Here is a 23,658-nt window from a genome sequence, read left to right as displayed (position 1 = left end):
CAGCAATACTTTATTGAACCACATGCCTCAATAATGATACTCACAATACTCCCATTAGTGATAGTAGGTGACAAATAAATCAGACAAAAAAATATTTTTATTTAGGCTTCAAAGGATACATAAATATGCTTAGAGAGCTGCTGAACAGATTCATGACAAACTGGCATTTAAATCGCATGCAGTGCCACTTATTCTGCCAGAATTATCATCCACATTGATTCCTATGGCAAATAGACCTGAAGAGAAAAGTGGTACCTGTGGAGAGTGAAACTAAAGGTGTACTGTACTATTTTTTGTTTGTTATGCTTTTAATTATAATGCTTGAAATAATTCAGATGTGTCATTTAATGGATGATCTTAATAATTGAAAAAATAAATAGAACATGCCTTTCACAACTGGACATACATCTCACAATGCCACCTACAAAATATCCATTTATACATCTAATAAAGCAATAATAACATCTGAGCAAAGAATAATTGATATTTATATTTTGCATCTCTCCAACTCAATAGACAAAATAAACAAACAAAATTAGAAACAGCTATAGCTGTTACAGAAAGTTAGGCATAACTGTAGCTGAGCCCATAGTGGCCTGCTTTCGCTGTTCAGAGTAATTTTGACGGCCAAGCTCATATTCATACCTGCAGTGTGCCACACACCGAAATAAACTACCCACTGTATCTGGCTTATATTTAACAAGTATGCAACGTCTTGGAAACCACACTTGTGAATTTTGTCATACGCTCTTTATTTAAGCTTTGTGTTTTTAAGATAGCTTTATAGCATTAGCCTGCTAGACAATCATTCTGAGCAAAGAACAAGGTTCTTGATTGCCATAAAATTTTGGTAACAGATGTTTGTTCTCTGTTGCTTTTTCTTTGAGATTTCAAGAGGTATGCCAAGGACAGTAAGCAAAATCAACTGAAAGCTTACATTTATGCAGGTTGTAACTGTCATAAAGTACAACTACTTGTGTCAAACAACACACTGTAGGTAAATGGTAATTTTCCAGCTGGAGAAGGAAAGATAGATATCAAGGGCCATCTGAACTTTAATATTATTGTTTGTATTAAATTTAATTTCATTTCACTTCATTGCCCTTTCAAAAAATTACTAAAATGTTGAAGAGGGCAAACAACTCCTTTAAATACTTTAAACTACTACTATGAATACATCTGTGGGTAACGGAGTCCCTTCAAAGAATTTCTTTAACATTCTACCTAAATCTATGAGTTCAATGGACCATTTGTTGTAAAGAAATAAACGTAAAAAACAGCACTGCAACACTGCATCCTGAGAAAAATTCTTACAGCAAAATTTTTAACACAGTAAAAATCTTGTGCCTTTTTGGTATAATTTAATTCCAGCACTTTCTAAGTATTCATATACTTCTGAATTCTGCTGACAGCTGTGTGTGAGGTGCTGATGGAAACTTAGTTTCATTCACACATACTAATGTTCAATAAAAGTTTAGAATCTGTGTTTAAGGCAAAGGTGTAGGGACCCAGGGTTGGCTGCAATGATGCCTAGCTTCATTTATAACCTGAGAGCAATAACAGGATTCATACTAATTTACACTCATTCACTGTCAGTAACCGCTATATCCTGGTCAGGACTGCGGTGGAGCCGCTGCTTGGGAACACTAGTTGTGAGGTGGGAATATAATGCACTCTGGATGAGATGCCAGTCCATTGCTGGCCACCACGCGCACACTAATTCATACCCTCTTTGAAACCTGGGGGCAATTTTACTAATTTACAGTGTTTCATTAAAGGATGGAATGTCTGTTATTAATACAAACTAATTGTACCACTATTTGTTCTTTATGTGAAGATAGGCATGTGGAAGTGTTGTCTTTTATTCTTGACACACTTACACTTGTTTGATTGGTGGTAACTGCTTTCTGTATACCACCTGCTGGAGATGAAGCTCACTCTCAGCTGCTACAATGGGCAGCTTGTTACTCAGGTGATAGTTGATCAGGTGACTGATGCTCTCAAACAGCATGTCTTTAGTGCGTACCTGATGATTACAAAGAAAACAAAATAAGAATCTCAATCAATTCTCATTAAAAATAGCTATTATAGATACTTTAGTGTACAATAATCTCTGTCGGTGAAAATTTGCACAAGTTGCCCCCTTCCTTGAACACAATGAGCTTTAAAATACAAAATAATTTCCTGTGCAAAGAAACTGCTTCAGAAATGGGGTGCTCATAACCTGACCTATAACCCATGAGCTCACCACTCCTGTGGAGTCCACCAGTAACAGGGATTCTCAATGTAAAAGGCCAAAATTGGATGTCCCCTAGCCCATGACCAATAAGCTACAACCCATTAACTCACCACTCCCTCTGGGTCCACTAGGAGCAAGTGTTTCGGCAGGCCGCAGTGCATCCCTGTCAGTACGTACTGGCCTGGGTTAGTGGAACTGTCCCGCACTAGGAAATCTCCATCATGGATCAGTAGCTTCTCTGCATCACGGCGGCTCATTCGCCCATGATACCAGGCTTCTTGACAGAGCTGGTCCTCAGTAGGGGCTATAGGGGCTCTGCGATGTGGGGGACTTGGCCACTTGTCCTCCAGCAAACACACACTACCAGCCTCATGCAGACGCAGTGCATCTTCAAAAGGTCCTGGGGGCAACGTGGATAAAGAATGACAATTTTTTTTGTAAGTTGTGTAGTAAACTCTTTGTACCTAAGATATCTACACTGTTTTCTGAAATACTGAATTGTTTGAATTAGGTTTTAAATTCTGTTATTATTTACAGTCCCCTCTGAAACTATTGGAATGGCAAAGCCAATTAATTTGTGCTGTACTATACACCAAACACATTTCTACTAAAACCTTCTACTTTCCCCCCCTGATAAAATCCTCTGTTGTGTTGACAGTGTGTTTTGGATCATTTTCATGCTGCATGATGAAGTTCCTCATGATTAATTTGGATGCATTTCTCTGGTAATTGAAGACAAAATGTTCCTGTAATCTGCTGAAGTCAATCTGCTGCTAACATTATCAATAAAGATTAGTGAGCCTGTTCCAGAAGCAGGCATGCAAGCCCAGTTTACCTCTACCATGCTTCACAGATGAGCTTGTATGTTTTAGATCATAAATAGATCCTTTCTTTCTCTACACTTTGGCCTTTCCATCAGTTTCGTAGAGGCTAATGTTGGTTCCAGAACTTTTGATTCCAGAATTCCAGTCTGGTCTTCCAATGCTTAGTGCTGATGAATGCTTTGCGTTTTGTGGTACGGCCTCTGTATTTCTGCTCTCTGAGTCTTTTTCAAATGGTGGATTGTGATACCTTCACCCCTGCCCTGTGAAGGTTGTTGATGTCACTTACTGTTGTTTTGGGTTTTTCTTCACAGCTCTCACAATGTTTCTGCCATCAGCTGTTGTTGTTGTTTCCTTGGCCGACCAATTCACTGTCTGTTGCTCAGTACACCAGTGGTTTCTTTCATTTTCAGGACATTCCAAATTGTTGTATTGGCTTGCTGTTCTCCCAAAGACCTATGATCTTTATGTTGGCTTATCCTTTATAACCACAAATGCAGCCTTCACAGGTGAAACTGAAGGCTAAAACCAAGAGTAGATGATCAGAGCTATTTATTGTTTAAACAGTCAATCTAACAGGACACACCTGGGTAACAAGAAACACCTGTCAGTCACATGTACCAATATTTTTGCTTGCCTACAAATTGGGTGGTCTAATACAATATGTGCTACGTTTTATGTCATTTAACACATCTACATATAAATACCAGGAAATAAAAGCTGAAATTCTAAACTCTCTTCTCATAATCATGTTATCCTCTCAAACTCGATTGTCTTCAGTCTACAGAAAAAACAATGAATTGGCTTTGTGTTCCAATAGTTTTGGAGGGTACTGCAGTAGATTGGCACACCTTTCTTTTTCAAAGATACAAAACAGCTAGTTAAAGAGAAAAATATTTACATAATTAAAGGGGTAGACCTATGTGATTGACATTAGATTAGACTGTGGTTTTGGATCTGACATACTCATATCAAAGATGTCTTTTTTGGGGCTCTCAGGGCTGCGTTCTTCCTGTGCATCTGATGATGGTCTTGTGTTGTTCAGATTCAGTGTATTCACATATAAGTGCTCCTCATAATCCTGGCTACTAGTAGGATGTCCATCTGCTCTCAAATACCCATCAGATGTCACACCTGGAAGTGATAAAAATGAGTGCACAGCCTATTATTTTATACTTTATACATACAAAGATGCAGAAGGGCTAATTAAAGATAAGTTTAAGAGATAGTCATTCATCCTCATGTTTTCTGAGGCTCAAGTAGTAAGTGCCATCTTCCCACATATGATTCAGAGGTCACCAATCCACACAATATCTAATACTGGCTGACAGTGGTATGTATGTTACATCTCTGGTGACACCATGTCTTTGAGTCATTTTTAACAGTTTCACCTCTTCTTCACTTCACACCATCAAGAAGGGTGGCCTGTTGAGGCATATCATTTGTACTGTTAAAGAACCAGCGTTACAATGTATACTTATAGAACGCAGATGTGTAATTACATGTGTGGAGGGAGACAGATGGAATTTTAGCACAGCTCCAGGTGATGTTTATTTGCACTTCACTTTTCTGTGCACCTTCAACAGCTCAATAAAAATCAAAAATAAAACTCTCTCTCTCTCTCTCTCTCTCTCTCTCTCTCTCTCACACACACACACACACACACACACTGGGGCTTCAGAAAGTATTCACACCACTAAAATACTTTAGTTTTGCATACTTTATTGTGTTATAGATTTAATTTAAAATTAAATAAATTGACTCCTATACACAATAATCCATAATGATAAAGTAAAAACCAAAATCTTTTATCGAAGTAAGTCTTCAGACCTTTTATTCAGTACTTTGTAGTAGCACCATTGGCAGCAATTATAGCTTTGAGTCTTCTTGGGTAAGTCTCTACAAGCTTTGCATACCTGGATTTGAGCAGTTTCTCCCATTCTTTCTGACAGGTCCTCTCAAGCTTAAAGCTTTTCAGATTGATTGGGGAGCGTCTGTCATCTGAATCTTCAGGTTTCTCCACAGAGGTTCTATGGGGTTCAAGTCTGGGCTTTGGCTGGGCCACTCAAGTACATTCAAAGTCACTCAAGGACATTCAAAGGACATTCAAAGTCAAAAGCCCAGAAGTCACTCCAGTGTTGTCTTGGTTGAATGTTTTGGGTCTTTGTTGTGCTGAAAGGTGAGCCTTTGCTCTAGTCATTCATCTTTCCCTCTATTCTGTTTGTTTTTCTTAGTTTGCTATGTTTGTACATCGCCTGACACACGCCTGTTTTTGACTCTGCCCCAGCCATGCATTTCTGGATTTGTCTGCCTGCCCTTTAATAAAAGCTTTTACTGCAATTGCATCCACCGCCACCTGCATTTACATGACAGAATATTGCGCCATCTCCATGGATGCAGAAGGAAAGCTTCATTTATCCCCCGGACCCCTTTGATGGTTCTGATGACCTTTTTAAAGAATTCTTGCTTTAGAGCCAAATCTATTTTGAGATCTTGTTGAACCCCAAGCTTGACGATAAACAGTGGCTCATATTTTTGTTGTTCCGGCTCTCCAGCCCAGCAGGACATGGGAACCATGGGCCTAGGAAGCATGACTGAGTTCATTTCGCTAATGAGAGTAATTTATGGGAAAGGGGACACTTTAAATTTGACCATGAAACATTTCTGGGAATCGGCCAGCCTGTTGGCCGACCTCTGCAGACCTCTCTCCAGAGGCTGACAGGACAGCCTCCACAGTACAGCTCCAGCCAGAGGTCAATGAGGCGGCCTCCCTTGCTGAGCCCCAGCCCGAGGCCAAAAGGGCGACCTCCTCTGCAAAGCTCCCTCCAGAGGCTGATGAAGCCTCACATGCAGTGCTCCTGCCAGAGACCGACAGGGTGGCCTCCACAGCCCAGCCCTAACCAGAGGCTGACTAGGTGGCCTCATATGCCTAGCTCCCTCCAGAGGCCAACAGGACACCCTCCTCACCCAAGCTCCAGCCAGAGACCAACAGGGCGGCCTCCACAGCCCAGCTCTATCAAGAGACTGACAGGGTGGCCTCACATGCAGAGCTTCCTCCAGAGGCCAACAGGGCGGCCTCCACAGCCCAGCTCCGGCCAGTGGCCGACAGGGCAGCTTTCTATAACCCACTCGCACCTGAGGCTGATGGGGCAACCTCCCAAGACCCACTCATGCCTGAGGCGGACGAGACAACCTTCTGTGCCATGCTCCTGTCTGAGGCCGATGGCACAGCCTCCCAAGTTCTGTTCCTGTCTAAGGATGACGGTGCAGCCTCCCAGGTCCAGCTCATGCCAGAGGTCGATGGTGCGATCTCCCATGACCTGCACAAGCCTGAATCCTGTGGCTTGGCTTCCCAAGATTTGTTGCTGTCACCTGACACCGGTGAACCTGTCACAGCCCCGCCGCCTGACCCCAGCAACCCTGCCTTTGACTCATCTCCTGCTTCCTGCCAAGATACCCCATGTCTGCTCCCTAGCTGCTCTGGAAGAAGACAACATGAGAGAAAATGACTGCCTCAGAACCTTGGGATCTATGTAGACATTTTGCCCAGAGGGGCAGGACTATTTGCCTAGGGGAATGTTTGATCTGTCAGGGAAGCCGAAGCGCTTGGCACACATAAGCTGCGCGTGTGTCCGGGTTATGTTATTGTTTATGTTGCCATGTGTGTTTTTGTTTTCATTCATGTCCTGTCTCCTTCCCTGTCTTGTCACTGACTTTCTCCCTGTGTCATGAACATTCTCACCTGTGTTCACTTTGCCCTTGACTAGTTTGTATATTTATAGCCCCCATGTGTCTTTGTTCTCACCGCAATGTAGTTTCAGTATTTTCTGCCTGATCATTACCAAGCCTTTCGGTCCAGTGTTTATCGTGCCGTTTTTTTTTGACTTCTTGCCTGTTTCTTGCGACTCGTGTTTGTTTTGCTTAGTTTGATCTGTTTGTTCATTGCCTGACCCATGCCTGTTTTTGACTCTGCTTCTGCCACACATTTTTGGATTTGTCTGCCTGCCCTTTAAATGCTTTAACTGTAATTGCATCCACCCCTTCCTGCATTTACCTGAAAAACAGAAGTGTCCAAACAGTGTAACAGTCAATAGTAGAGTGTATTGTGTGGGCTGTGTAGAGGTTTCATTCAGCTAAGCTGATGGCATTGTCTCTCGTTTACTGCAGAAACGCTAGTTTCATATTCAGACACTGGGGAATATCTGATCAATAGCCCACAAATGGCATGCTGAACTACAACCCCAATTCCGAAAATGTTAGGACAGTATGGAAAATGCTAATAAAAACAGAGTAGTGATTTTTAAATGTACTTTGACTTGTATTTAAACAAGAAACATATATATATATATATATATATATATGTATATATATATATATATATATATATATATATATATATATATATATATATATAAAGGTATTTAATGTTTTACCTAATCAACTGCATCAACTTTTTGAAGATAAATGTTTATTTTGTAATAATAATGCCCTTCAAGAGCAAGGATGCGTCGAGGCTCGGTACTCTACTAACAGATGCATCAGCAAATAATCCAACACTTTGAGAACAATATTCCCCAAAGACAAATCGGTAGGATTTTGGACATTTCACCTTCTACAGTGCACAATATAATTAAAAGATTCAAGTAATCCAGTCAAATCTCGGTGCGTAAAGGGCAAGGAGGAAAACCACTTCTGAATACGTGATCTCCGATCCCTCAGATGTCACTGTCTTAAAAACCGTCATGGGCTGACATGGGCTCAGGAATACTTTGGTAAACCTTTGTCAGCCAACACCATTTGCCGCTGCATCCACAGATGGAAGTTAAGGCTTTAGTATACAAAGCAGAAGCCGTACATCAACACTGTCCAGAAACTCCGCCCACTTCTCTGGGCCCAGTCTCATCTGAGATGGACAGTAGCACAGTGGAATCGTGTTTTCTGGTCCAACGAGTCGACATTTCAAAGAGTTTTTGGAGAAAACGGCCGTCGTGTTCTCTGGCCCAAAGGGGAAAAGGACCATCCAAGCTGTTCTCAGCATCAGGTCAAAAAGCCAGCATCTGTCATGGTATTGGGGTGTGTCAGTGACCATGGCATGGGTAAGCTGCACATCTGTGAGGGCACCATTAATGCAGAAAGATATGTACACATTTTGGAGCAACATATGCTGCCATCCAGAGCAGGACAACGCCAAACCATATTCAGCCCAGATTACAAGCATATGGTTACGTAAACAGAGTGCGGGTGCTAGCATGGCCTGCTGCAGTCCTGACCTGTCTCTGATTGAGAATGTGTGGTGCAATATGAAGTGCAAAATAAGGCGACGAAGTACAGTTGCACAGCTGAAGAACTGCATAATGGATGAATGGGGGAATAACTTGTTAACTTGAATAACTTGTTAAACTTAACCAACTGGTGCCTTCACTCAGCGCCCAAAAGCTTAATAAGCGTTATTAAAAGAACTGTCCCAACTTTTCTGGAGTGTGTTGCAGTCACCCAATTTGAAATGAGTGTATATATAACTATAAAATAAATTCACAAAGTAAAACATCCAATAATGTGTTGATAATGTGTTTTCAGTATAGTACAGGGTGAACTGAATTTTCAAATGACTCTTTTTGTTTGTTTTTTTTGCATCTTCCATACTGTCCCAACTTTTTCAGAACTGGGGTAGTATTCTAAGACCACATGATTTGAATGTGGCATCAAAAATTAGTTAGTAGAATATTTTCTCTGAATACACTCAGAGTATCTGTGTTAGTGAAAAGTTAGGAACTGTCATTATGGTGTGGGAAAAAAAAGATAAGTGTAAAAACTTTGAAATGATCAACCAGCTGATTTCAGTAGGGTCTTGCTGCATATGAGTTATGGAATGTAAGCCGCTAACCAACTACGGCTCACTGACAGATTAGCTGCATCTTTGGGGGGAAAATGGAAAGAATTAAAACAAATCACCCACTAGTTGGGCATATTTAACCTCATATTTGTAATGAAAATGTAATTGATTTTGAATAGTTATACATTTTAATAATTCATACTGATAGAGAAAATGGGATTATGAGGGAAATGAGATTACACAATTAATGTATAAGAGTAACTGCTATTATATCCTAAATTGTCTGCTAATACTATGTTATAATGATATTATAGTAGCTACTGTTTTATGTTATAGCAGCCTTTATTTTTTTTTCCTGGTTGGAGCAGATGTAGATTCATGTTATGGTGTATGTATGTCAAGCTCAAGTGATGGGGACTCCACAAGTGCTTCTCATTGCTTCTCAAATTGGCACTGTGCCACATAATTGCTGATGAGAATGTGCCCTTGCTAGACCTGTCTAGTGAGGGCTCTCAAGCGCTCTGTGTGAGAGACTGCCAGCTGTGTGCTTTGCGGGGCACAATAAAGGGTGCTCTATTTTCTAAAGACCAGTTAACCCATTGGGTAAAGAAAATGATTGCACACTTGAACGGAAAAGTCCTGAAAGACTCACTGAGGAGTACATTTGGACATTTGCAATGTGGCATCATGGAATCCACTGTCACTCCTCACTGGATTTTACAGATTGAAAGCATAGCCCCATTGCACCTCAAGTTGTTTTTCAAGGATTCAGTATAGTGCTGTATCAGCACTTTGAGCAATGTCAGTACATTATTCTTGTAACATATCTGTAATACTGAACAATTACAAGTGTCATGACTGTTTAGGCATGCTACATACTATGCACTATGTTGTCTGGGACACAGCCTTGAATATGAATTGCCATTCACAGTCATGACTAATCTGCACAGCACAACATTACAAACATTTCTTGTGCAAGTAGCTTGCAATAATAGTGAAGGCAACACTCTGATAGGGCATAGATTATAAATATATGATATCCTGTAGTAAATTTATATACATTTGTTAAGTGTAATCTGGTTATAAAATAAAAAAACACTCATTTTTTACAATTATAAAATGCTCCTGAAAAGATCATTTACAAAGAACTTGATTAATAACAGTTAAGCAATTACATTCAAAGATAATTTCTTAATAGTTCCTCATGGTATCTATTTTCAAAACAATGTTAGAATTAAGGAATCATGCAGACACGATGCCTGAAGACTATATTTATGTGGCCATCTGCCATCTTTTTCAAATGTTTAGTAATATCAGTTAATACATCAATTAACATTAACATATTGATGCATGTCAAAATGAGACTAGTTAATGTTAGACTAGTTCATTCTTTTAATTCCTATATTTAATTCTGTTTTAATTGTAATATTTTCTTGTCTAGTTTCATTTTCTTATTCAAACTGTTAGGCAACATTAATTAAGGTATTTACTGATGAGTACATTAAAATATTAATAACCATGAATGTAATTAGTAAACAGTTTATAGTAATTATTCAAATGTATATGTCACAATTCATGTTTAAAAGAGCTTAATAATAGAGAACATAATATATTATCATTACTAAAACTGCTTAATAATACAAAAAGTAATGTTATCATTACTATCATTAGTTAATGATTAAAAGACTTAATTAAGTTCTTAATGGTTTAGTAATGCTTGATACTATATAAAGTACCTTTTTTTAATTTAATGTACATACATAAAAACATAGTCTTTTTCTAAAGTGTAAACAGAAATTACTACCAAACCAAATTCACTGTCATATACATCCAGAACAATATCATGCAGTATTTTAATTTCAGGACTAAATGAAGGGAATCTCACTTGAGCTACTGCAGTTCTCCGTGTCCCAATGCACTTCATAACACAGCTGAGCTGCAGGTAGTGAGGCCATGTCTCTCCTAGCTGTAGATCCAGGCTACAAATGTAAATAGAATTGGAATCAGTTTGAAACTGTACTCCAAATAGAACAGATATACTATAACTCACTAACTGGATACTGTAACGTGCTAATACTAGACAAATTACTTATAAGAATCATGGAAGAAAGCAGGAAATCAAACCACATTAGAAAAGTCCTGTATTTTTCCCATTTTCTCCTCAAATTGGTCACCTGCCAATTCCCATCCACCAGCTAGCACTCCTCTATCATATAACAGCTACCAATCAGGGAGGGTGAAGGCTAACACATGCTTCCTCCAAGACATAATAAGCCAGGCATCCACATCTTTTGGAACTGCTGCTCATTTTGCAGTGTTAAACACTTGGAGGTATAAAGCACTATCTATCCTCATCAGCATATTTTAGCTCACACACGCCCATGATTGGCTAGTGTCACTGTGGCTGATACCATCCCTCCCACAGAGAAAGCAGGGACAATTTTCATTCATTGGCTCCTAGCCATGGATGAATGTGGCATCATCAGAATTCAGACTCTGCAAAAAAAAAAACTCTGGCTCAAGACCAATGACTGTATGTATGAGTGGACAACATGGTGCCATTTACTCTCATTGTGCGGTTCTGAGGCCATTAACGTTCGAACTTAAAGTCACTATATTTGACTAAATTTGTGCAGTACGTTAAAACTGGAGATAGTGTCCACTCAGTAGAGACCGTGGAGCAAAAATCTGCACAGTAGATACAGCCAGTCAGATGATGGCCAGTGTCCAGCTAACACCCCCACTTCAAGCCGGTAGTGCCCATGTTGAGAGCCATTACCTAAAGTGCCAATTTAGATGGTGCATAGAATCCTATCTATCTCAAAGTGGTAAGTACAGTGTTATTAATTAATATGTAAAATTACAAACTGTAGTCATATTATTTTGTACAAGAATATTGCTTTTACTGTTGTCAGGAAAAGAGTTGTGACTGATTGATCTACCATTTACCATTAGCTGACACTCGCTCATTCATTGTGTTAATTAAAGTAATGTAAGTATAAGTAGCTAATGTAATGTAACAACTAAAATATACTGGTGAACAGCAGTCAACTCAACATGACTGATTTTTTGAGGGAAAAAACACTGCTCTCCATGATCATTATCTAGATCTGATACCTGCTGTAATTTACACACATGAAGGGAGAAGTGCTTTTTTATGCTCGACTCATTCTATGGGTTGGGTTTGTTTGAAAAGGAGTGACTGGCTAACCTTAACAATCTACTCTGAGTGTTAGGCCATACAGCCAATTTATTATGAAATTTAGCTTGCGTTATCAGTACAACAATTTAGCCTAGACATCAAAATGAGCAACATACCATAAAAACTACAAATAACTCCCTGCGGAGTGTCTGTTAGAACAGCCTTCAATAGAACAAGGTATGGCCTTACTACAGAAGGGTCAAGAGCCTCAGGTGTGTGTTGGAAAATGTGTGTGCCTTCATGAGGCATAACTCTCATGTCCTGAAATAATTAATAAGTTCCAGCCAGTCACATGAAGTAATTTTAACATGGTTAAAAATTGTACTGCAACCAGCCAATAGAGGACGTCAGAGACAGTATGGCTTCACATTTTCACCACTGTTACAATGTCCACCCATATATACAGTCATTGCTCAAGTCCAACATAGTTTCTTTGGGTTCAGTGGTGAGATTTCCACTGGTTGTAAGCATTCTGAAAGCTTGAAATAAGGAGAAGATGAGTGACTTTTTCTTGCCAGTACATTAAAGAGTTAGCTACCAGGGAATTGCCTGTATATGATTATCTACTGCCTTTCACAAATTAGAATTTTCTTTGCAGTTACAATAGATTTAGCCCACCAACTACTGGCTTAGCCATTTTAGAGCAAATATGAAGCTTTGCAGGGGTGTGTGAAATAAAGACTGATTCCGAAAAGCTAGAGCAAGTACCTGTGCTGCTTTGCTCTGCGGCAGGCAGTGGATGTGGCCCAGCAAGGCCGCTGGTGTTTTGAGTCTCGAGTCCACTACTCCTCCCAGTGGAGGTTCTTTTCCTGGAATGCTGTTGTAGTAATCATGTTCCAAAAACATGTCATCTTCATCCCACGCTGACTCTTCTGTCCTTACATTCCTAAGATAATCATAATGTCAGTTTGTGCATAAATATAATAATATCTATCATAAATATATAACAGCAATAATAACAACTTCGTATTGTGCAAATATATAATAGTTTAAGGGCTAATAAGCCAATTTCATAATAATTGGAACCCATTTAAGAGAACTGGATATAAGAAATTATGAAATAAATTGAACATTGCAGCATGGCACATGCTGAGCATTCTTGCCACAATTACAGAGCCTCCATTTTGTAGTTGTTTGTAAGCGTGAACAGAAAAAACTAAATTTTCGCTGCAGCTGGATGACCTATTCTTTAATAATAACGTTTAAATTTGATTATAATTTGATTATTTGAATGATTGAAGTAGAGGATTGTGAATATCATGATGATGATTAATCACATGAGATAAAATCATAATTCAGAATCCACAATTTGCCTATATATTATTACAATAATGTTGCTGAACAAATATTACATTTTGAATGGCAAATAGAACCCAAGAAAAACAGACAGTTGCTCTATATACCAATGTCACTGGGGTGATGACATGAATGTTGCTTATTGAAGTTCCCAAAAGTCATGCATATATAAAAATGGTATACATAAGTATTAAGTGATATAGTACCTTTAGCACCCATATTTCCTGCATCCCTGAATGGCATAATCACTTCTGCTAAGTACTATGATATTTTAGCCCAAAACCTGGCTGCCTCTGCCACTAGGTTTAGACTTCGATCTTTCAATATGACCATTTCCCTAATATACATTAAAATGAACAGAGTAATGGTTGTGGGTCATCTCTACTAATTGTTAGATATTACAGCAAGAGGCTCGTTGCACTGTTATTCTCTCCAGCTGAACTAGCAACTATTCATGGTAGAGGTGTCAAAGATTTTACGTCAGTGTTTTGCAAAATTGCAGTAGTTAAAACATGTCCTCATAGATTTAAGCTAAAATATGTTATTGTGTGTATTATTTGTCACAAAATGGAGGAAGAGATGGAAGCAAGTGCAGGTAGGCAGATATAATAACAATCCAATGCATAAGGCAAAATCCATGGTCAATAAACAGGCAGAGGTCGGGCGATCAGGCAAACAAACAAAACTCGGCAAGGCAGAGAATCGAGGTCAAGAACGTAAACAATGGTCAAAATTCACTTTGACAAAACACGAGTGTAAGGCTTGGATAACCACAAAATCAGCTGAACGTTTACTTTGCAAAGTCTGAGTGTTCACAAAGTCCTTTAAATACTGTGTATGTGCTGTGTGTGAGATTGGGTACAGGTGTGTGTAGTTAGTACTCCAGTGAAGGCGAGCATGTGCATGTGTGGGAAGTGTAGTCCTCAGTGGCCATGTTTGTAGTCAGTGGTGCGTCCTGGGAAATAGAGTTGCTGGTTTGCTGTGATATGACATTGTTCATTTCACATATATTAATCAGTGACACAGCAGGTAGTGTTTGTGTGCTACCTGAAAGCCAGAGGACAATGACAGGGCAATTTATTAGTTCTTAGACCAAAAGAGGAGGTGATGGAAATATGAGCAGTGTGTATTCAGTTTCCATCATATCCACAGACAAAGAATGAAGGTGTTCTCAGAGCTGGAACACCAAAGGCTAGTTGTTCATTACTATATCCAAACATTTAGTAAGTGACATGGTTCTTGGAAGTGAATTACATAAGAAGTGAAAATATAACTTTTATTATTATTCTAAAATAAATACAATATAACTAGAATTCTTCTGACTGCTTTTAAAACCATCCTAGTGTCTGAGTTTTAAACCAGCGTTAGCCAACTCAATACTGATACTGACTTTTACCTGTGCAGGCTGGGGGAAATATTCATATTTTAAGAAGATGTTCACCTTGGGTCTATGCTATAAGAATAAGCTATAAACAAATCCACACATCCTCTGTGAATAAGACACATATAGGCTACACATAACTTGCAAGCAAAATGAATGGTGACGGGCAGGTAGTTTAATATGATTAAAAGTTATGAAAAAAAATCTTTCACCTTTCCTGGCTGGGTATGGCTTTGGGTGGGCTGTGCAGGTACTGTTTGAATTGCAACTCGAAGGCTTGGCCGATCGTACTGATAATGCTCTGTGCAAGGTTTGCACAGCACTCCAGAATATGACATGCTGCAAGTAGAAGAACCAAGCATGTTTAATTTAGGAAGGAAAGTGGTCTTGTGTATACTTACAGGACTAATAACTGTTGGATGAGAAATGTATTGACTGGTTACAGGCCACAGGCACAAAATCACTAAAGGAAAAACGACCTGGCCATATGAACATGTCATATGAAAATTGTCTTCTACAGATACACAGGTCACATAAGCAAATGTATGGAATGGTATAATTATTAAAGTAGTTAGCAATGCAGAAGTACATAAATAGACTAAAAACGTACTCTGTAGCAGCATCCTGAGATTAACAACTAACCTCTTTGATTGACAGGATCTTTGGCCACATATGCAACATAATCAGGTGTATCCTGAAGAATAAAATGAATTTTGTTATATTCAGTACCACAAACATATCAACGTTCATCCATCCATCCATCCATCCACCCATTCATTCTTATTCAGTAACCACTTTATCATGATCACGGTTGTGGTGACATATCAAACAAAAACAATTTGCTCTAATAGGTAGAAGTTAAAGGTCCACTTTAACTTCTGAATGGCAGATCACACTGCCATGGTTTATATATAGATTATATTATATTATAGATTATATAACCAGAAGGACTAAACGGTGAAAAAGTCATTGAAATTTTGCATTGAAAAATACCATTGTCAACAGAAAAGAGTGAATATTGGTATAGTGATTTGTTAGGACTGAAAGCCCTGATAAAGAATTACATTCCAAATTGTTTTATGCTAAACCAGGAACTAAACAAATATATTATTTTTGCTCTTCTTTAAAGTCTTTGCTATAGTCCTCCTATATCTTTGCCATAGTGAGTTAAATAATATTTGGCACACTGCATAATTTGCATTGAACACCAATATATAAACAATACGCTACATTGAAGCTGCTAGACGTCAGCCTAAAGCTCCAAAAATGGTCTATTTCATAATGTGAAGAAAATAATAAGTCTGTTAGAAGAAGCTCTCATGATGCTAAAAGATGCACTATATATGTGTTGTGACTGAGAGTTTTAAGGCCTCACCGTGTCTCCTCCAGAAGCAAAGGAGATGGACTGCATAGGGTGATGTGCTATCACCTGAGAGAGAGAGACAGAGAGACAGACAGAGAGACAGAGAGACAGACAGACAGACAGACAGACAGACTAAGCACCTCAGAATCAATGCAATGATAAATGGCCAAAGCTGATTTCTACAACAGGTTGGACTGACCTATTGACTTAAGCTTTCCATTATTTACTTATACTAATATTTTCTTCGACACCTATTTTCACATCTCATCTCATCTGTGTTTTATAAAATGCTCAGGATACTAGAATATATTGAAGATTTGAACCTGTCGCGTGGTGGGGTCAAGCAAATTCAGCCCATCTATTGAGATGTTGATAGCAATACGCATGCCAGCGAAATGCAAGTTACTCTTTCCCATGACGGCATGAAGAGCCTTGTTGGCAGCCTGCAACAAACAGAATCAGAATCATTTATATTAAAGCTACATAACTTCATTTATGTATCTTTAATATAAATTTCTACTTTATAGAAACATTTGTATGCTCTCCAGTGCTCACCTTCTTCTTCCACACGCCTTTCCCTCCTGGAACTATTTCACACAGCCTGTTGATAGCCTCCCTGAAGACATACTTAGATATTTAGCTTCAATCTTTAATATACGTATACATATTATAGGATTTAATAGTATTCTAGAATTACATTATCTTTCTTTTTGCAAAGGGTCCATGGTAATCAATACAAAATAATTTAGTCTAAACAAATCCAATGCTTTCACATAATTTGAGTGCTTTTTTTTCTCCAGTAAGATGATCACCCCTACTCCTAGATATACACGAGAGATAATCATCAATACCCACTCTAATCAGTCTCAAGCTGTGTCTCAAACATTTTAGCATGGTTTGTTTAGAGTATAAACATAATCTAGTCATATCATTATTTTTATATAATGTTGGTAGATGTTTCTAACTATATGGTTGATCAAAGGATTCAGATTGCAGGATTGCAGATTAGCAAAAGGAATTCATAAGCTATTTGTTGACTGTATTCTCTAAATACATCATTCTATAACACTACCAATCAGACACTACATCTTTCTTCTAGTGTAACACTTTATAACTCTCCGTAAGTGCTATATCCCCCTCAAACACATTCCTCTTCCAAACACACCAATCTACCCCAGCCTTCTTTGTTTTCAATGCTCTTCATGGTCCAACTCATTTCAGCTCTTCAGTCATTAAGTAACATCATCAATAATACATGTCTATCTGCATTTGCTTGGCTCTGGAAGCACTTAAGGCCAGTGTGGGCTTTGGGGATTAGGTTACTGCTGATCAATATCCAGGAGCAGGGAGAGGACTGCACCATTCCCACAGGAAAAACAGCTCTGTGAGCAGCAAAATATTACTGTGCTACACTAAATTGAACATAGATCTCTAATAGTTTTAAGGCTCTTGAAACAAATAACTGATGTAAAATCAGTAAAACTGTACAAACCACAAATCATTAACACCACTAAAAGATTAAACTGAGCAGCTTACCTTGTCACCTGTGTTCTGGTGGTGAAGTCCAGTGAACGCATTGATTTAAGCACCTCAATACAGCCTAGATACTGTAATGATATGAACAAACAGAGAGGGAAAAAAATATTTTAAAAAAATTTAAACGGGAAAAGACCAATCCAACTAGCAAAGACTTTTCTCCACAATTTCATTCAAAATAACACAAAACAAATGTAAGACCTGCACCAGCCAGCTGACACACCCTCACACACACAAACAAACAAACAAAGTAATGCTGATAGGTTCTCCATTGCATTGAGAGTAGAAGAAGCATGCATACAAAATTTCAAACACGCCTCCAGCTTAGCACCATGAAGGGGAGCAAAATATATCTTTATATCCTCAGCATTTAAGAGACAGTATAATGGGTATGTTGTAGACTGCTCTTGCAGTAAGCCCAAAGCATGGGTGGACAGAGAACACTAAAAGCTATAATTAAAAATAACATTTAGTAACTTATGGTGCTAATTTTAGTATTTGTCACACAAACCAACCATGGAATTATTTCCACTTGTCTGAAGAAATAATCTCCATGCACAATCCTCACAGGTAATAATAGTATACTGATTTGACCTTAGTTGTTGAATATCCTTACTATATCATAACACACACTTTGTACACAACTATGGAATGCCATTTGAGGCCAAAATTGAATACATAATTATTTTCACATGGAGAGCATAAGAGGAGACAGCATCTCATTCACAGACATTGCTTATCAAGAGGACGAATATTTTTATGGATAAAGTTATTAATTCAATTTGCGACAGATGTAAGCATATCAGATCAATGCTGGGTCAGTTTATCCTTTAAACATCCTTTAAACTGTGGGTAAATGTTATTTATAGGAAAGTGTATTGAACTATTTTTAAAAAGCTAATTAAATGCATGATAAAATAGCTTGCATCCCCTGCACACATTACTATTTCATGACCTCAGTTTTGTTCTGTGTATGAGTAACTCCTCCTGATATACAAAATCAAATGTAAAATAGGATGTGCTGGTGCTATTTTATCAGCTGGTGAATAATAAGTGTAGAAGCCATGTTGTTCAGTTAAATCAAATTTGCAGTGATGCATACAACATATACTAGACTCCTATTCGATGTAATTTCAGTGCCTGCTATCTTCTCATTCAACTCTCATCTTTTTTTTTAATGTTGTTTAGGGACAGCTGACCATCACACCCATATGTATTTGTTGAACATCCCATTCCAGCATTATCCCCCCCCCCTTTCTACTATAATAACCTCCACCCTTCTGGGAATGCTTTCCACTAGATTTTGGAATATGGCTGTGGACATGTTCCCATTCTACTCAAGTATTGAACCCTCTATTCTACAGATAACCTACAATGTGTATTTAAATGTTATTACTGAAGGGAGAGCAAAACAAGACACCTAGAGCAATGATTCATATCCTGAGACTGCCAAAATCAGAAACACTATGGTTATACATTAAGCTCAGACAGAGAGATGTTGTAAGCCTTGTAATGGGAAATCCTTCATATGTTGCAATGTGTTCATATCCTTCATATGTTGCACTTGCAATCAAAATTATTCAACCCCCATTGCAAATCAAGTTTATTGTCAAAATTTACAGACTTTCAGCTGTTTGCGATGAACAAATCAAACAAAAGCATTTGAAATAGTTCGACACAATGAATGCTTCAAATGGTTTCCCCAAATTCAACTGAAAATGCAACTTATAACGATTTCTCCAGATTCAAAATTATTCAACCCCTTCATGGCAAGCATCTTTAGTACTTAGTAGAGCTCCTTTTCCTGCTGCAAACGAGATGCAGAGCTTCTGGCAGCATTCCTGAGGAATCTTCTCCCGTTCCTCATGAGCAGTGGCCTCCAGTTCAGTAATATTCTTGGGTTTGCGCGCTGCAACCGCCTTCTTCAAATCCCACCAGAGAGTTTCTATGGGGTTCAAGTCAGGTGACTGTGATGGCCCTGTAGAATCTTCCAGGATTCTTCTGCAACCAAGCCTTGGTGGAATTTGAGGTACACTTGGGATCATTGTCCTGCTGGAAGGTCCGATGACGCCCAAGCTTCAGCTTCCTCACAGACGGCATGAGGTTTTCTCCTAGGATTTCCTGATACTTCAATGAATCCATCTCGCCTTCCACACGCTGCAGGTTTCCAGTGCCAGAGGATGAAAAGCAGCCCCAGAGCATCACCGAGCCTCCACCATGCTCGACTGTGGACAGAGTGTTCTTTCTTCATTCTTCTTCCTCCAGACGTACCGCTGATCCATCGTGCTGAAAAGTTCCAGTTTGTTTCATTGTTCCACAGAACAGAATCCCAAACCTTCTGTGGCTTATTTATATGATTTTGAGCGACTCTTCTTGTGCTTTTGGGTCTGTAGTGGTGAACATCTTGGAGTTCTGGCATGGAAACCTTCTGAGTTTAGTAAACGCCTTACTGTGCTCACTGAAATCTCAGTGTCTGTTACACCAAGTCTCGCTGCAGGTCTTTTACAGTCACTCGAGGGTTTTTCACAACCTGCCTTCTCAGAAATCTGATTGCAGCCGTTGATAGCTTCCTTTTTCTGCCCCGTCCAGGTATTTCATTCATGTATGTAATAGGAATTTCTGCCCCTAGCCATTTTAGGTATTTCATGTGTTCCAGTTCAAGCACACCTGGTGCAATTAATGAAGCCCTTGATTAGTTTAGTATCAGGTGTGCTTGAGACAACACCCGTTTTGCATATTTGTGCTGTTGTGAGGGATTCTATATCAGGGGGGGGTGAATAATTTTGAAACTGGAGAAGTCATTATAAGTTGCATTTTCAGTTGAATTTGGGGAAACCACTTGAAGCATTGGTTGTGTTGAACTATTTCAATTGCTTCAATTGCATTTGATTTGTTCATTACAAATGAACCTGGGGCGGCTGTGGCTCAGGTGGTAGAGCAGGTTGTCCACTAATCGTAGGTTGGCGGTTCGATTCCCAGCCCACGTGACTCCACGTGTCGAAGTGTCCTTGGGCAAGACACTGTACCCCAAGTTGCTCCCGATGGTAAGCTAGCGCCTTGCATGGCAGCTCTGCTACCATTGGTGTGTGTGTGTGAATGGGTGAATGAGACACAGTGTAAAGCGCTTTGGATAAAAGTGCTATATAAGTGCACCATTTACCAAACAGCTGAAAGTCTATAAATTTTGACAATAAACCTGATTTGCAATGGGGGTTGAATAATTTTGATTACAACTGTAGCTTATCTCACTCTAGTTATATTGTGATGCCAGTATAATTCTGGGTCATCTGGAAAACATGTGATACAAATTATTGTGATTAGAAATAATTGAATAGAGAAATGTGCCCGAGTAATGCAATTATGCATGCTCAGACTGGACTCTCTCTGTCTCTCTTCGAGGTAAGAGAATTAAAGAAAGAGGCAGTAAGCAGAATTGGGGAATTAAGGCCAATAAGTCTGCTAACTCTAGTAACCTTTCATGAAACATGAGGGAGCACAGAGGCTATAGCAAATATCTGCAATACTTCATAATCATTTTGATAATGTTGAGCTATAGCGTTTGTGTGGTGATAATACATAAAGTATAACATTGATATAATATATAACAACATTTGTGGCTGGTGCTTAAAACTTTAGGAATGTTTACAAATGTATTTTGCTTATTTACCCACACCCTGTCGCTGTGCTGATGCAGTGTCTTTATCACTGAATTTAATTATACATTCTGCTTCTTGCCATCAACTATACTTATCAGACACAGACAATGTAGTAATGTAAAATGTAAAAGTGCCTGTCTTGCACTGACTGACAATTTGTCTGTAACATTTAAAGTAAAAATAAAGTAAAAATATAAAAAAAATTTTTACAACAGTCTTTTCTCTTCCTTAGAACAATAACATAAAGCAGTCAATGTGAATAAATCATAAGCCATCCCAATTCTAAAAATCTGCAAAATGCTATTAAAGACTAAGCATTTTCATCCTCATCCTCAATCATATTTTACAGATTTTTTTGTTTTAATTACTCTGTAACTCACCTTGACAATGAAGGAGGCCCCTGTGCTGCTTATTTTGTTGTCTGGGTGCAGCCAGCCCTGCGAAGGCCTATGGATGAAATTCGCTTTTTGGCTAAGGTCTTCTCCACCAAGCCATATTCCCTCCACCCTGGTCCTGCGGTTTATGCCTGTGCGGTAGCTCCCAGCACTGCTTGGATTCCCCTCTGCTGTCTCTGTACCTCCAAAGCCACTGGGACTAGCTGTGCCTACAACAACCCTCTGTCTGCTCACAGCCTGCAGGGAACAGGGACCCATACAGACAGGGTCACAGGAGTTAAGTGCAGCAGCGAGGCTGGTCATGGGACCACTGGAGGTTGCAGCTATACTTGAGGTGGCTGGGGATGCCTTAGCGATGGAGGTTTTGCTAGAATCCTTACTGGAGCTGGAACTAGCACTGCTAGAAGGGCTGCAGCTCAGCAGCGAGTTGGAGAACTTCCACTGGGGCATCTTGGGGATTAACATGCAGAAGGTGGTGGCACTGTCCTGTTCGCCATCCAGGCCAGGAGACTCAGCCAACGCCTGGACTAAGGGTGGGGTGAGGATGGTGGGCTCCAAAGGTGGCACTGGTGAGTTTGGTACTGAAGAAGGAGCCACTGCTGTGGCTACCACCTTCCCGCTCATGGCTAAGCTCTGTATCAGGTCGTCTGAGGAGGTCACAGAGTCGTTGCGAAAGCGGCCATACTTGGGCTTAAGTAGCATGCCCGGAAGAACAGCCTGGTGCAGGGAGTGTGTATCGCTGCCAGTGGGTAATGCTGGAAAAAGGAAGGAAAATGGATGGATGTAATGGAAGAGAAAGGCAATTCTTCCAAAATCCTCAGTGAAGAGATCCTCCTTTGGGGTTGGTGCAATGCTGTAGTCTCTTCTAAGCATACACGCTATCTCTTCCCCCCTTTCTCTCTCTCTCTCGCTCTCTCTCTCTCTCTGTGTGAAGGCCAGCCCTCTCCATTAGTATGTCTCAGTTACTCCCCTGCTTGCGTATTCTCTCTATGAGGTCATGATGTTATTGTTCATCTATCAGCCCCGCCCAGATGCATTCAACCCCCATTAGCTAACACAGCCTGAGTACCCCCTCCCAGCATTACATCACACCACACACACTCACACACTGTACAGCTTCTCGGTCAACAACGGAGCACTGTCTAGAGAGAAACAAAGAATGCTGTTTACCTCATACACACTAGCATATTTCAAGATATTTTTTTTTTTAAACCTCTGGCACTCAATTCATAGCATTTACACTTCAAATAGAGATACAGTCCAAAGTAGCAATCCTTAATGTCTAACACAAACATAGGACAATTTATCATTCTTGCTCGTTGGCCGATCAATCAAATAATTCTTAACAATGTCTACAAATGATGCATACGGATTCAACTGGGATTTAGGAAGTGAGAGAGTCCTGCTTCATTTATGCTTTTTATGCAGATACATTACCATTAAATTAAATGCAAATATAAGTAAATATATTTTTCCGTGATAAAGGCTTAATTTAATTAACTCCAGTTATGTACTCTTATGTACTTATCTTATGTACTTGGAATTTATTATTTGCCAGTTTTAGCATTATTATTATAATATTTTTTTTTTTTTACCAGATCTTCAAAGATTATTTTCTGGCACTAGAAACATAATACATTATAGCCTTTAAAAAGCTAAATGAACACATCATTTAAATGCATAAATACAGCAGTAAAGAACTGCCTTGCCTAAACTATTTTATATAAATATATATTTTTAAAAAACACATTTTAAATAATTTAAATACATCTATAATGCATTGTAAAACTGTATTACGTGATCATTATTATTACTACTATGCCTTGATATTACATGCTCTACTAATGTTGTTCCAAATAAAATATTTACATGTGTATACTCACACACACTTAATATTTTGTAGACAATGGTAGTAGTAGACAGTGATTTTGTAGAC

The 23,658-nt window shown here is 39.1% G+C and overlaps 1 protein-coding gene across 1 annotated transcript; it reads right to left on the bottom strand.

The window, feature by feature from the left end:
• Positions 1-79: 79 nt before the first annotated feature.
• Positions 80-22,805, bottom strand: shc2 (SHC (Src homology 2 domain containing) transforming protein 2). Its single transcript, XM_017477660.3, has 12 exons — positions 21,708-22,805; positions 17,672-17,742; positions 16,691-16,751; positions 16,459-16,578; positions 16,148-16,201; positions 15,415-15,466; positions 14,985-15,111; positions 12,804-12,981; positions 10,779-10,872; positions 4,027-4,194; positions 2,350-2,639; positions 80-2,026 (listed from the first exon to the last, which is right to left on the bottom strand). Exons 1-12 carry the CDS (start codon positions 22,593-22,595, stop codon positions 1,877-1,879), a joined length of 2,253 nt encoding a protein of 750 aa, XP_017333149.1. The 5' UTR covers positions 22,596-22,805; the 3' UTR covers positions 80-1,876.
• Between the last annotated feature and the right edge of the window lie 853 nt (positions 22,806-23,658).

This window comes from Ictalurus punctatus, chromosome 10 (genome assembly GCF_001660625.3).
Source record: "Ictalurus punctatus breed USDA103 chromosome 10, Coco_2.0, whole genome shotgun sequence".
Lineage (NCBI taxonomy): Eukaryota > Metazoa > Chordata > Actinopteri > Siluriformes > Ictaluridae > Ictalurus > Ictalurus punctatus.
Note: the sequence above shows the minus strand (reverse complement) of the source record. Positions and strands in the feature narration are given on the sequence as shown.

Excerpts from the sequence above, each read along its gene's own strand:
- shc2 (XM_017477660.3), bottom strand. The coding sequence starts at position 22,595 with ATGCTTAGAAGAGACTACAGCATTGCACCAACCCCAAAGGAGGATCTC. Across the intron at positions 16,202-16,458 it reads TTGACCCCACCACGCGACAG|GTGATAGCACATCACCCTAT; the intron begins GTTCAAATCTTC and ends TCTCTCTCTCAG. Across the intron at positions 15,112-15,414 it reads AGATCCTGTCAATCAAAGAG|CATGTCATATTCTGGAGTGC; the intron begins GTTAGTTGTTAA and ends TTCTACTTGCAG.